This window comes from Caretta caretta, chromosome 3 (genome assembly GCF_965140235.1).
Source record: "Caretta caretta isolate rCarCar2 chromosome 3, rCarCar1.hap1, whole genome shotgun sequence".
In the NCBI taxonomy this organism is placed as follows: domain Eukaryota; kingdom Metazoa; phylum Chordata; order Testudines; family Cheloniidae; genus Caretta; species Caretta caretta.
In genome coordinates this window covers 160,100,186-160,115,033 of record NC_134208.1, presented here as the reverse complement: position 1 = coordinate 160,115,033, position 14,848 = coordinate 160,100,186, and the positions used below count along the sequence as shown (strand labels likewise).

The following is a 14,848-nucleotide window of genomic DNA, read 5'->3' as shown; positions in this document are numbered from 1 at the left end:
GTAATGCTGATTGCTAATTTGGCTCCTGAAATGCTGAGATCTGAGTATCACTGATCTTACTAATAAGTTTACCTGAAAAATAGAGAGATCTATTGAAAAAATGTTACAAACATTTTTAACGAAGCTGCTTTAGTGTTGAAAGATATAGGTAATCAGTAATTCTTTTCTGTCTAATTAGTAAGAAACATATAATATCATTATCTTTGGTTCATTTTGTTAATTCAGTATTTATAAGAACACTCTTGTGAGACAATCTGGCCTGTTGGATGCAGAATACAGTTCAGTAGGAGTATCTGAAGAATTCATTCAAGATTTTGAGAGAGCATCTCAAGAAACATCTTTCCATTCAAGGGAGGACAAAGTTTTAAATCCTGAAATAATTACTGTAGCTGATATTGACAAGGTAAAGCAGCTGCCAAAATATAGGATTTTTCTTTGAGTGCTTGACATATATATATTCCACTGTTAGTGTGTGTGCTTCCCAGTGCACTGGAGCTGGAGGATTCTAGTGATCAATACCCATTGGGGTGGTGCACACTCCCTGAGTGTCCTCATTCCTCCAACTGAGGGCATAAAGGGCAGGATTACCTGTCCACCTCTCAGTTCCTTCTGACCACCTGTTGCTAAAAGTTGGAGATCCCAGTGACACCTTGTGCTCACTGTTTTTCTGTGCTCATCAATAACTTTTCTTGTGTAAATACTTAGTGTAGTCATTAGTATATAGTATTTCCTTTGTTGTCTTGTAATAGAAGATTTGCTTTTATTTGTTTTGTTCATAAGGTGGTGCTCCAGTATTGACTTGAGTCATGCATAAGTCCCCAGGCTTTAAAAACTGCTTGTCTTGCAAGGTAGTTACGCCTGTTAATGATAGCCGTATTAGATGCCTCATCTGTTTAGGTGAAGATCATGTCAGGGACATGTGCTATTTGCAAGTGCTTCTCTAGAGAATTAAAAACCAGAGAAGCCTGTCTGAGAGAATAGCTTATGGAGAGTCATATACTTCCAGTCTGTGATCCTGGCCAGCCTGAAACTGATCAAGTGAAGCACGCCACCTCTAGAAGTGCTCCAGCAGCTACAACTTCATATGTTCCATCATTGAGGTCCTTGTCCTCTGATAGATGGAGAAAAATCCTTAAGATGACCAGAGAAAAGAAGCACTGTTCCCATGCCTGGGAACATCATCAAAAACTCCTAGGACTTCAAGCTCTGTATATATCAATGATCGCTCAGGACCCAAAAAGGGCTTCTGGAGCACCTGTGGAGACTGACCCATCATACTCTCAGTGAAAAGGTACCTTATAAGTTGACTGGTACTGAACTAGTACTGTCTACATCAGGTTACTTGGCACTAGTACCAATGATGCCAGTACTGACCACTTGGGTGCCAATGAAGCTGCTACCCTCCACCGTTCTTTTGGTAGCAGTAACCCTGAGATGATTACCATTGATGTGTTCAGAGATGGCACTAATGACTGCAGCACCAATACTCTCAGTACCATGAAATCCCCAAGTGTCTATGGCAGCCAGAGACTTGCTCCGCATGTCAGTTCCAGGTTCTCTCATATGTCAAATCAGGGGTCTTGGGACTGGCTTCAGTACCATTAAAGCCAGTCTGAAGCCTTCAAATATAAAGGCTCCAGGTTACACCTACTGGCACTGCACTGTCCTTACCAAAGGAATATTCTTTTTCCCCATCAGATTTACAGAGCAGCAGAGAGGCTTCCCCTGCTAAATCCCATTCATCCAAATTTCCCCCACCATCCACATCCAGGCAGTATTCTATAAAGTGTTTTTACAAGCATACCTACAGGTCCCTGGCAAGAAGATAACTTCTTGATGTCCTTCTTGTTAGCCACCAGCTCCTTACACTTACTCCCTGTGATATTATTGAGTGCCGGGGAAATCCTGCAAGCAATGAGATCTGTCTCAACTTCAATCCAGACCAACCTTCTAGAAAAGATATTGTGCTCCCTCAAATGGCTCATCCTGTTGCTAGCTTAGCTCCTTTGGATGAGGGCATGCAGGAAGAACAGCAGATTCCAATGCATCTGTCTGTCTTCCTCACCAGAAGAGACCATTATACCTGAATCATCTTCATGGGTCCTGGATGACTACAGATCCTTCCGGGATCCCATGTAGAGGGTTGTCTTGTCTCGCGCTATCCCTGGGGTAGTGGTCCAAGAAAGCCTTCACAGATTGTTGAATATATTATACTGAGCTGTACCCAGGCAGGTATCTTTACATATCAACACCATCAAATCTTTGGACCCTGCTAAATTCCTGTGGCAAACACCAGCTTCTCTGGTGTTGTGACAGTTAGGGTCCAGACACCCCAGGGAGAGAGCAGGGGGTCTGAACCCCGAAGAATAAGCAATTAACTCAACTTATTGTACTATAAACAGTGTCTTGGAAGGTATCATATGAAAAGTGACAGGTTTCAGAGTAACAGCCGTGTTAGTCTGTATTCGCAAAAAGAAAAGGAGTACTTGTGGCACCTTAGAGATTAACCAATTTATTTGAGCATAAGCATGAAGTGAGCTGTAGCTCACGAAAGCTTATGCTCAAATAAATTGGTTAGTCTCTAAGGTGCCACAAGTACTCCTTTTCTTTATATGAAAAGTGGTGACACACTAGTCATGAATATCATTGCATGAAATACATATGAATGATGTGTAATGGGTTGTGTGTGTGTGCTGGAAATATATTCCTAAAATATTTTTTGGGGGTGGACTTGATGAACACATTTTTCCTGGGCTAAGGCATGTTGTTTAGCCCATTTACCTGTGCATCCAGTGTAAATTGAGCAAGGTGATGCCAGGTACAGTGGAAGTACATTTGAATTTAAGGTAAACAAAGTAATCAACAGAAAGAGCTAATTCCCAAGAGGATGAGGAAGACTGTGTCTGTTCATCAGCAGGGGAGAATAACTTTATCTTGGGATACACTTCAAAAGAATACATTTCAAAGGTTTGCTGGACTATAGGAAGAAGGTGAGAGAGAAGTGCTTAGTATCCATCACTTTAAAGGACAGAAGAGGCCAGCACTCTTGACATCTGTGAAAAGTTGATCCTTCAACCATGGGGGATGAAGAGAATGAGAACTGACTGTAGATGAGAAATTGCCTGAGACCAGGATTGTAAACTTTCTTTAGACAAAAGAAAGTGTGTTACTTTTGTTTTATTTGTAACCATGCCATTCTCTTTTTCTCTTGCTTATTATCACTTAAATCTGTGTTCTTTATTAATAAACTTTATGCTTATTTTTACTACGGACCCCATCTCAGTGCTGTGTATTAAGTTAAGATGTGTTCTCAGTGAGTCAGGAGGCTGGTGTTTGTTTATTGCCTCTTTGGAGACTTCAGACTTAATTTCTGTAAGTGTCCAATGAGAGGGGCTGGATACTGCAGAGAAACATCTCTGGGGAGGTTGGGAATTGGAGTGCACTGAATGTTACTTATGAGGCAAGGTCTAGACTGGCAGAATCTTGAATAGTTTTCTGGTAAGGCAGACAGACTGATGTGGCAGGGAGCTGTCACACAGTTTAAGCTCCAGCAAAGCTCTTTCTTACTAAGGCAGAGAGGTAACACAGTGGCTTAAGATTCTAGGTTCCCTGAGGAGACCATCACTAATCTCAAAAAGAGCTGACTTCTAATGTTAACTGCCATTGCAGGGGTTTGAGAAGCTCTTTATTGACCCTCTGCTGGGTTCTTTGGTGATAATGGTGAAGGGAGAAGGTCAGATGGGCATTTCAAATCTACTCGAAAGGACAAGGAGCCAGAGAGGCTTGATTTGCTTGGAAGGAAAGAAGACTTATTTTAGTTGTAGCCTCCAAATAACAATTACAAACTACCAGGCACTATTATTGAAATATGATTTTAATAACTGAGTCACTGAACAGATTTACTGACAAATTGCCTCAAAAAGTGAAGGACCAGTTTAAATCTGTTGTGGCTGAGGGCCAGCAAATAGCCATGACATTGTTGCAAATGACTCTGGACACAGCAGATACAGCCTTCAGTTTCATAGTAACTGCTGTCACCATTGGGAGATCTTCCTGGCTTCCCACGTCAGGCATATGTAGGGAAGTTCCAAACTTGACCTTTATGGTGCAAACTCTTCAGTGGAAAGATTGACAAGGCTTTATACTCTCTTAAAGACTCTAGAGTGACACTAATGTCTTTAGAAATGTATACCCCAGGCCCCAAGAAGAGGCAGTGTGGGCCTCAACAGTGCCACTGCCAGTGCTCCTTTCAACATTGGCAGGCTGATTTCGCCAGAGAGTAACATAAGTTTCTATGAAGAAAATAATCTACATCTGCATCAATGAACTCTACCCATTGACCTCCATCAGCCTCAAGGAAGCCAATTTGACTACTTCACAGGGAGCAGAGACCAGTCATTTTGGATCTTCCCAACCAGTCCCTGTCCTCTGGGAATCAGTTGTACCATTTCTGCAGTATCTGCAACTTCATAAACACAAATCGTTCTAGGCGCTGTGGAATTGGGATAACCATCCAATTCCACGTTTTGCTGTATGTTGCCAACCTCTTTCCCCATCCCTATTCAGTGACTTATCACAAGATTGGACTGTTTAAGATGTACAGTCTTCTCTAGGTCTTGGAGCAATAGAGGGAGGTCCCTTTACAGCACAGGGGAAGAGAGTTTTACTTCTGGTATTTTCTTGTACCCAAAATAAGAGGGCATTTTCAAGCCTGTCCTGGACCGAAGGAAATAGAACATCTGTTCAGAAAGCTAAAATTAAGTATGAGAGCCCCTTGCCTTCATTATCCTGTCCTTCGATTCAAACGATTGCTAAGCTGCTATCGACCTCAAGGTTGCCTATGTTCATGTGGTTATCCACCCAAGGCACAGAAAATACGTAAGGTTTTTAGTGGGGGTCGTCACTACCAATATACAGTGCTTCCGATTAGCTTCTCATTAGCTCATTTCAGACAACTTGGGATCCACTTATTCCCATAACTGGACAGTTTAATTCACGGACAAGCCATCCAACAAGTAACAGATAGCATCTGTCAAATCCACTTGCTGTTTGCAAAACTGGGTCTGAAATAAACAAGGAAAAGTTGATACTATCTTGTGTACAAAGAATTGAGTTTATTGGGGCCATTCTAAACTTTTCTGCAACCATCTACCTGCCTCAGGAAAGGTTTCAGTCCATCTAAACCTATGCACCAATCTGTAGGCTCACCCAAGTACAACAGTGAGGTCTTGTCTGAAATTACTAGGATGCCTGAAATGAAATTAAATAAAATCTGCCTCAGATCATCTTATCTTCCCAGAGTGCAGAATGTTCTAGTGGATTGTCTAAGTAGGAAGTTGATCAGCAACCATGTATGGACCTTGAAACACAAAATAGTTCAGATTATAGTTAACAAATGGGGTATCCGTGCTTTATACCTGTTCACTACCCACAGAAAACAAAGTGTAACCGCTTCTGTTCCTGGCCATTCGTAGTCTAGGATCAATAAGACGCATTCTGGCTTCCTTGCATCTCAGAACTTCTATATGCATATCCTTCAATTGCACTGAGTCCTAGATTTATCATAAAATTGAAATAAAATCAGACCAACATTATATTAATAACTCTAACATGGCTGTTGCAATATTGGTTTTTGGATATTCAGACTCTGTCATGACAGCCTCCTATAACCATGCAATTGTTCCCAGATTTAATCTCTAAGAATCTGAAAAAGTTTCTGCACCAAGATCCTTACAGCCTCTCCCTCACTGCATGGTTGTTGACTGGCTACAGATGCTGGAGGGGATCTGCTCATATAATATACAGAACATCATATTAACAGTAGGAAAAGCTCACCTAGAGCAATTTGCCTAGATAAGTGGGAAAGATTTTATTTGGGCCCACTGTCATCTGCTGTCACCATCCAAAGCGCAGATTCAAGGTATTTTGGAATATCTGCTGGACTTAAAAGAATAGGGTCTTTCTATGAGTACAGTAAAAGTTCACTTTGCGACCACATGTGCTAGTCACCCTTTGGTCCATGGAAATTCTATTTCCTCCCATCCCATGGAGGGAAGATTTCTGAAAGGCCTGACCTCACAGTAAGGTCCCTCCCTGGGACCTTAATTTAGTATTGGTAACAGTTATGTATCTGCCACTTGAGTTTTTGGACTCATGCTCTCTTCCATTTATCCGTTAAGACAGCTTTTCTCATTTTAATAACGTTGGTAACAAGAATGGGAGTGCTATAAACTTTAATAGTAGGACCCCCACGTACAGTTTTCTACAAAGACAAGGTCTTATTAAGGCCTCCCTCAAAGTTCTTGTCAAAGGAGTTCAACCTAAACCAGGTCATACATCTACCAACATTCTTTCTGAAACTACATGCTCACTGGGATAAGGAGAGGTTGCGCTCACTGGATTCTTGTAGGGCACTTCCTGTTTAGACAGGAGAAAACCATGTAGATCCTCACTGAGACTCTGGGTAGCTTACACAGAGAAAAGAAAAGGAGCACTTGTGGCACCTTAAAGACTGATGAAGTGAGCTGTAGCTCACGAAAGCTTATGCTCAAATAAATTTTGTTAGTCTCTAAGGTGCCACAAGTACTCCTTTTCTTTTTGTGGATACAGACTAACACGGCTGCTACTCTGAAACAGAGAAAAGAGATCATCTAATATCAGCATGAAGCATTTCTAATTGGACCTTTGCCTGCATCAGGTCCTGTTATGACTTCGCAAAGCTTGTACCACCTGCAAAAAGTATTGCACAATGTTCCAATCATGGACCTTTATAAAGCAGCAACTTGGTCTTTGATACATAGGTTCACTCCACATTATGCCACTGTTGAAGCATTTATTGCACTTTGGAAAGGCAGTTGTGCATTTGCTGTTTAAATAGACTCTGAGTTCCTTCCACAAAAGGAGTACTGCTTGGGCTCACCAACACTAGAATATATCTGTGTACAAGTACTTGAAGAAGAAGAAATAGTTACTTAACTGTACAATAACTGGTTCTTCAAGATGTGTTAAACACATATATATTCCATGACCCAGGTTACATCACATTTACTAGAGTCTAATATCACCAAAATTTGTGTGGTGAAGGAACTGAGAGGGTTGGGGTGGCCCTGCCCTTTATGCCATCAGATAGAGGGCACGTGCACAGGGGTGCATATGTGGGAGGAAGAGCATAATGGTTTTCTTTTCCCATGTGAAAGCCAGTCTCTCCCCTGCCTTCCAGTGAATGGCCACAGTTAGTCTTTGTATTCCTCTTTCTGACTACAAGTACCACAGGGAGTTAGTGCTGCTAGTATGGTGTAGCAGCAGGTGTAGTGTCTCAGTGCACCAGAAGGATCTGGAAAGTATTAGAGTTCCTGTTTGGAATGGTATGCATCTATTCTGCACCAATGTAGAGTGATACTTTTAAAAACAAAAATGGTCCTTAAGTTTTTTACTAAATCTATTCATTTTAGTGGGAATTTGCTTGAGTTAACTGAGTGAGGATCTCATAATTTTGCTCAAGAAGATTAATGAAAATGATTGAGATTTTGAATCTGTTGTTACTATAGCATATCACACAACAAATGATTTTCAGCTAACAATTGTATACCAGTAAATATTAATTGGTTTTATTTAAACCCACCCAAGTAGTAAAATTTGTAATATTATTTGACACTATTAAAGTAGACAAGATATAATAAAACTTAAGGAGGTGTGGAAATATGAAGTATTCTACAAGTTTACTATTAAATCTACTAAAAATAGGCAGCTGAAATGAAAAGGCTTGTAATTCATAAAAAAATGCATCTGCATCCATCTGAGATTCAAAAACAGACCCATAAAAGTGGATAAGTACAACTCCCATTTTAGAATTAGGGGAAAATGAAGCACAGAGAGTTTTGTAACTTGTTGAAACCAAGAACGGAATTGGTAATAAAATTCACATCTGACTAGTCCCTATCTGTAATGGTTTAATCATTTCATCCTGTCATCTCCAGAAGTGCTGGCTCTGTTTTGTATCTGGAATAATTACTTCTAACATTCATACAGCTACTTTTTAGTGAACACTTTTACACTGATGATGATCAATAATCTCCCTCAGCTTTTGGTCTTAGGATCAGATGTTTTCATTTTTTTTCACTGTATAGTGTCTTTACACAATTGATACTTGTAATTTACGCTGTTGTATAGTGTGATGATCTGTACTTTTTATTTCTGTTTTGGGATACAGTTTGTAAGAAAAATGCTATATTAAATATTTTAATGTATCCTTGCAATTTAATAATATCTGAATATCAATTTAGGTGTTAGAAGATGTAAAAAAGCAACTGGAAGGAGAGCAAGAATATGCACCAGTATTCGAAGTAAATATAGGTCTAAGAATTCCTTTTGAGACGTTTAATGATAGGGGCAGCCATCAGGAGGATGAGCTGGAGTTCTGTGACATGCAAGATGATGATTATTTTTCACTGACCTCAGTAGAGTTTTTGAAGCAAAGGTTAAAAGATGATGAAAATTTGAAAAATTGTACCCAGAGTAACAGCAAAAGGGCATATGAGGAGCTGTTGGAAAATACAGAGAAACAAGAGAGATTTAAGGAAAGTCAAGGAAAAACTGACCTTTCTGGTAAGATAAACAGAGTCCTTTAGGAATAAAGAAAAGTATCATACATGAAACTGACATGTAAACTATTACCGAAATAAGATTTAGAGTATATCCAGTAGCACAGTAGAGATTGAATGAATATTATGCAAATGCTAGAATTTTTGCAAGTAGCAATAACATCATTTAAAGATTACTGTATTTTCTGACCTTACTAGTGACTAATGAAGTACATTTAATTTCTAAGTATTTTGATATTGTAAAAAACCATTTCCATCGGTTAAGCTGTGTGTGTGTGTGTGTGTGTGTGTGTGAGTGAGAGAGAGAGAGATACTCTTATCATTTTTCAGTTTTTTTTAGTTACTGCTGTAAGCTAGCCCAAATACTTGGTTGTGACTCCGCATACCAGTGATGGAAACATGGAGAATAATGTTTTTGAGACGGAGACCAGCAGTCCATTGATTAAGCTTAATCTTTATAGTGGCATAGCATCTTCTGGAGATGTTTGTTTCTCTCTGCAGGAAACTTTCCAGAAGCTAAAACTATGCCTTTTCCATAAGCAATGTGGTAGAAAGCTTGTGAAAATATCTGTGGCCAGTCAATAAAATGTGCAGACTGCTTCCAGATATTCCTCATGTACATCTCTCCCTGGAAAGTATTTGCTGTTTTTTTCTGGGTGTCAGGTTTGGGAAGAATTAAGTAATTAGATAATTTCACAAAGACAGGTACATGCTAATGGTTGTCAAGAGTTCCTCATATACTTCAACCAGCATCTGAAGATGTGGCATTGAGAATCTCTACAGACAGCTGGAACGGCCACTAGATGTTAGTCAGATTCATCTCAAAATGCTTCATCAGTCAGCATTCATTTTGGTTTGATGCCGAGGGGGGACTCCTCAAGTAGGCCTAATGGTATCCAAACTTCCTGGACAGTGGCAGGAGTCCCTGTCCTGAACCAAGTCGTTGGGAGCTTTCTGCTCTGGAGCAGAACCACCTAGTACCAAGAAGGACTGGACTGAGATTTTGAAGGGCAAAATCATGGCACTTTCCAATACTGGGACTGCTTCTCTGGTACTAAAACCCTCATTGGTACCGCTGGATCCAACATCTTCTGCCTCAATGATCTGAGTTATAGTAATGACTCTAGCTCTCTACTTGGCTCTAGAATACCTTCTACTGCTTCCAGAACTAGTTACCTCCCTCTCCAGACCTCAACGCCCGGCACCAGGACTTCAGCTGCTTCTGATATCACTTTGGTACCCATCTCTGTCCCTGTCCTCAAGTAAGGGGTGAGCCCGATTGGCTCTGGTACTGTCAGTAAATAGAGAGGCAGGTCACCCTACCTCCTCTGATACTAAGGGCTCCCCTTCTGGATCTGGGATAAGAATTCTCAGGGTTGGAACAGAACTATGAGAGGGACCCCTTCTGCCTGGGTAGAACATCAGAAGTCTCCAGGGCTTCTCGCCACTCCCATATGAGAGAATATCTCCTCCCCCCCCCCCCCCCCCCCCCCGCCACTGATGCCCTGCTCCCTGTGGACCAGTACAGAGGAATATGAGATCCCGCAGTGGCAATACTGGATCCCAGAAGATCTGTGGGATTACCACCTTTATACCCATTTCATGGCATAAGGACCCAAGGAGACCTAGGGTTCTCAGAGGGTGGAGGAGGAACTTCCTCAGCCTTCACAAGAATCACAACTCCAGCAGTATGAGGAAGAATAGAAAGAAGAACAGAAGTTGTCTATGCCTGTGACATTTTCTTCTTCCCTGGATGATGTGTCGTTCTAGTTTCGCCACCATGCCCGGATGACTAAGGCCCTCCAGGACTTACTGAAGAGACTGCAGAATCACTTCATATTCCCCTGAAAGAGGTGTAGAAAGATCCAAACAAAGTGCTGGTCATTTTGTATAGATCAGTCCCGAGCAGAGTGGTGCTTTCTATTAATGAGGCCATCCTCAAAACTTCCAGGCCTCTCTGGCAGACACATGTCATGATCCCACTAGTCTATAGTTGGGCTGAGAAGAAGTACTTCATACCTGTGAAAGGGTCAGAGTACTTAATTTCTCACCCGCTTCCCAACTCATTGATGGTGTCTGTAGCCATCGAGCATAGCTGACAAAAACGACCCAGTTCTAGGCCGCATGAGAACAAAGTGAAGAGGGTTGACCTCTGTGGTAGGAAGGCATATTTCTCAGCCTCCTTTCAGTTCTGAGTTTCAGACTGTCAAGCTCTGTGACAAGCTGGGTGGCTTCACTGATAAGGTGCCTCTCAGGACTTTAGAGACCAGTTCTGGGCTCTGACTGATGAAAGAAACTGGAAACAAAGATTGGCACTTCAGACTGCCCTAGACGTGGAGGGCCTGGTGGTGAAATCTCTACTCAGTGGTGTGGTAATCAGATGCTCATTGTGGCTCTCCTCTTTGGGAATCCCAAAGGAGGTACAAACAATGGTGGAGGACCTTCCATTTGAGTGCAATGATCTATTATGCAACGCAGTGTATTCCACAGTCCTGGATCTCTGGACTGCTCTCCTCTCTCCGCAGCTCACAGAGATGGATCAGTGTTTTGGTGCTGGATGGTTTCGCCATGCCCCCTCTGCTCCTGCTTGTTGCCAGATTTTCTGCCTCCACAGCAGCAAACAGCGGCAGTTTCTTTTGCTCTTGCCCTTACGCCTTCTCTTTTAATTTTTCTGCCCAATTTTTTGGGCAGTGGGGAGCAGTGTTCTCCCTCCTTAGCATTCCTCCTCCTCCCTGGGTCTGTTAACTTCTCAAGAGTTTAACCTTCCCATAGCCTCTGATGCAGTATTTCCCTACTGGCTCCTCTGCCCCTTACATGTATGGCAGAGCAGCCAAGAAAGCAATGGGTAAAATCCAAGTGGTGCTCTATATGTGAGACAGCATTCCCAGGCTTGGTTGACAGTGAGTTGTGTCTAGCCTGCACCTAGGTTTCCATCTCTAGCTCTGATAAGTCCTGGGGCTACTAGTCAGACAGGCCAGAGGAGTCCCCTGCCCACTGAGACGGCCATGACTCTAATGGGGAAAAAATAGACCGGGAACCCCACAGAGGGTTGTATCCCCCCCCTTAATCAGCACAATCTGTTGCCTTCTCCCTGTTAGCCAATTTCTTATCCAGCTTACAATGCTTGTATTGATCCCTATCTTCCCTAATTTAAGTAATGATTTTCCATATGGCCATAGCTCCACTCCATGGCTGCGGCTCTGCGGCTGGGGCTGGGAGCGTAGTTGCAGCCAAGCTGTGGTGGGGGCCAGCAGCCAGGCCTGCGGCCAGGTGCATCTCCACTCCCACTCTAGCATTGGTCCCTGGCCCCAGACCCACCCCCAGTTCCTACCCAAGCCTCAGCCCCCTTACCCCTGTCCATGCCCCGCAGCCCCGCTCCCGACCCTGGCTGGGGTGTGTGTGTGCAGGCAGGGGCAAAGAGGGTGCAACCCTAAAAAGTTTGAGGACCACTGCCTTAGGGATATGTCTTAGCTCCCTCAGCTTATACTTTATGGTATCTCATCCATCATTTGAGCCCCTGGCATCCTGCTGTCTTCTATATCTTTCTCAGAAGATAACATTTCTGGTCGCTATCAAGTCAGCCAAAAGACTTGGGGAACGAGGGGTGCTTATGGCTTATCCTCCCTGTACAATTTTTCAGAGGGACAAGGTATTCATAAGACTAGATCTGTAGTTTATCTCTTAGGTGTTGCTGGAATTTCACATCAACCAGATTATGTACCTCTGTTTTACTGTAAGCCTTGTTCTATCAGAGAGGAGGTTGCATGGCTTTCACTGGACATAATCGGGGCTCTTGCCTTTTACCTGCAAAGAATAAAATCATTTTGAAAATCCCATAAACTCTTTGTCTTATTTGTGGAATTTATGAAAGGAGAGGCTCTTTCCTCCCAGACGCTGTTGAAATGGATCTCAGAGTGCATCTGACTGCTACAAGATAAATGATATTTCCTTTGAGGGCAGCGTGAGAACTCACTTGACTAGAGCTCAGGCAGGATTGGTTGCTTCCCTTAGAGACGTTCCTATTACTGACTTCTGCAGAGCAGCATCTTGGAGTTCTGTACACACCTTCACTAGACAATATACACTGGTGCAAGGTGCTGCTTTTGATGCTTCCCTAGGCAGGGCAGTTCTGCAATTTACTGTGCCATAGGACTCAAGGAACCAGACTCAAGGAACCTTAAAGAGGCATTGCATGTGAATCACCTGAAGTTCGCTATATATGGGGACAATCAGTCAAAGAAGGATGAGTTACTCACCTTGTAGTAATTTGAGTTCTTCAAGATGTGTTGTCCCTGTGTGTAGTACACTACCTGCCTTCCTTCTGCACCACCTGGTTCCCCTTACTGGGGACTAGCAGCAGAAAAGTAACTCAAATGGCAGTGGTCCAGCAGCCCCCTTTATTCCTTTAGGGTGGAGCATGAGGGATGGGTGGGGAGGTGCATGCTCAGACCCTCCTGACATTGCTAAAGACAAGGTCTCTGGTTTTGGGCATATGGAGCACATTCAGAATCTGAATGTTCACTACTCATAGGGTCAACACATCTCAAAGAACTCCAGTTACTACAGGGTATGTAACCCATCTGTTCTCCTCACGTCTTAATATGGCATTCCACTCAATTTGGGCAGCAATATTGTTGGACCAGGACACTCCTTTTCTCTGAATTCCTTATCTTTTAGGAATTTTAATTGAATTTTTTCTTAGATTTTTTGTTTATTGCACAAGAAGTCTCAAACTGAGGGCATTCAGCCTGCCAGCACCCTTATCTCCTTAAAAAGAGAGTAATGTCACACACACTTGACTTTTTTCCTGTTTCCATCTGTTGGTAGAAGAAGTTACAGCCACTGTTTGGACTGATTAGCATATTAAGGGATATAAGACACCAAATCAGGAGGTAAGACATTAGAATTTTGTTCAATACTTGTGCTTTCTTTTCTGTAGCAGGCAAAGCAGAAGGCAACCCTGAATCAGATAATAAAGTGGAATTAAAACATGTATGGTAAGTGTAATCTTAGAAACATATTTAACAACACATTATTCAAAGTATAACAGCTGATAGTAATGGGGTAAAAGTGGGCGTTTTAGTTGAAACCTCTATAATAGTATACAAATACTTTTAAAATATTTTACCAATATTCAGAATGTTGATTATTTTCTTTCCTAGTTCTTCATCATTCTGTACAGATATCTTTTTAATTCCCAATAGAAGACAGTTTTCTAAAAAATTACAAGGAATTGTGGATGGTCTAGAAAATACTACTGGTATGTATGCTTGTTGGTATCACTTCGTAAAGCAAATACTAGCGAATATGTAATAGAACAAAGCACTAAGCAAGAAAAGAGGAGAGGTTAGTAAATGCTATGGATTGGGCGGAAGAGAGATTTAGGAAAATGAAGAAAGGATGACAAGAGAGGAAAAAATAGAAGACAAAAAAGAAAGGGAGACAAATACAACGAATAGAGGGAGAGAAAAGAGGTGTGGGGAGAATAACATTGGTGGTGGTGGTCCAACTCCTGTGTTGTTTTTTTGTTGTTATTTTTACAAATGTTGATCCACGCATAAATTTTGTATTGAGACTTGTATACACTACTGAAGTTTAGAGTAGGCTATCAAATGTGCGCTTTGGCAGCCCATTGGCCTTCCATTCCATAAATCAGCTTATTTCTCACACTGGGTAGTTTCAGGACATTGCTTATTTATAGTATGGTATATAGAATTGATCTGGATGACAGATGAAAAATAATACGAATTTTCTTCTTCTAGAGAGTTCCTATGGGTTGTCAATTCAGGTGCCTGTACACCCCATATACCTTTGATTATATTTATTGCTAGCAATGTCTGGTTGATCCATAAGTACACCCTAGCTATCCTCATGCCCTGTACCTAGAAGAAAAATCTCTTTTTAAGGAGCCATTGATGAAGAAGATTTTTCCTAAGATTCTTATCAGTGTGTGCCCAGTTCACCCACTTTTTCTTATAGGTTTCCTTCTACAGGGATTGTCTCTGAAAGGGTTTATTCAATACCTAATTGGGATGAAAATCCACATCATCACTCTCATATGCCCTGGTACGAATCTCCCTGGGCCCCTCCCTCTCTCACATATGGGGCATCACAATGGCCTTTTTGGAATATGTGGGAACCTTTTTGGGGATAGATACGCGAAGATGCAAAAACATGCCAATGAGAAGATTCATGGAAGACAACCAGTGTTGTCACAGCCTCTTCCTATTCACTCTGTTCAGAATGAA

The 14,848-nt window shown here is 41.9% G+C and overlaps 1 protein-coding gene across 1 annotated transcript in view; it reads left to right on the top strand.

Moving 5' to 3' along the window:
- The window catches only part of DNAH14 (dynein axonemal heavy chain 14), a 485,531-nt gene that overhangs the window by 99,203 nt on the left and 371,480 nt on the right, over nt 1-14,848 (top strand). Inside the window, exons 13-16 of the mRNA XM_048843312.2 lie at nt 226-403; nt 8,283-8,604; nt 13,540-13,597; nt 13,763-13,860. Coding sequence (XP_048699269.2) covers nt 226-403; nt 8,283-8,604; nt 13,540-13,597; nt 13,763-13,860 — 656 coding nt within the window. The remainder of the gene's footprint in view (nt 1-225; nt 404-8,282; nt 8,605-13,539; nt 13,598-13,762; nt 13,861-14,848) is intronic.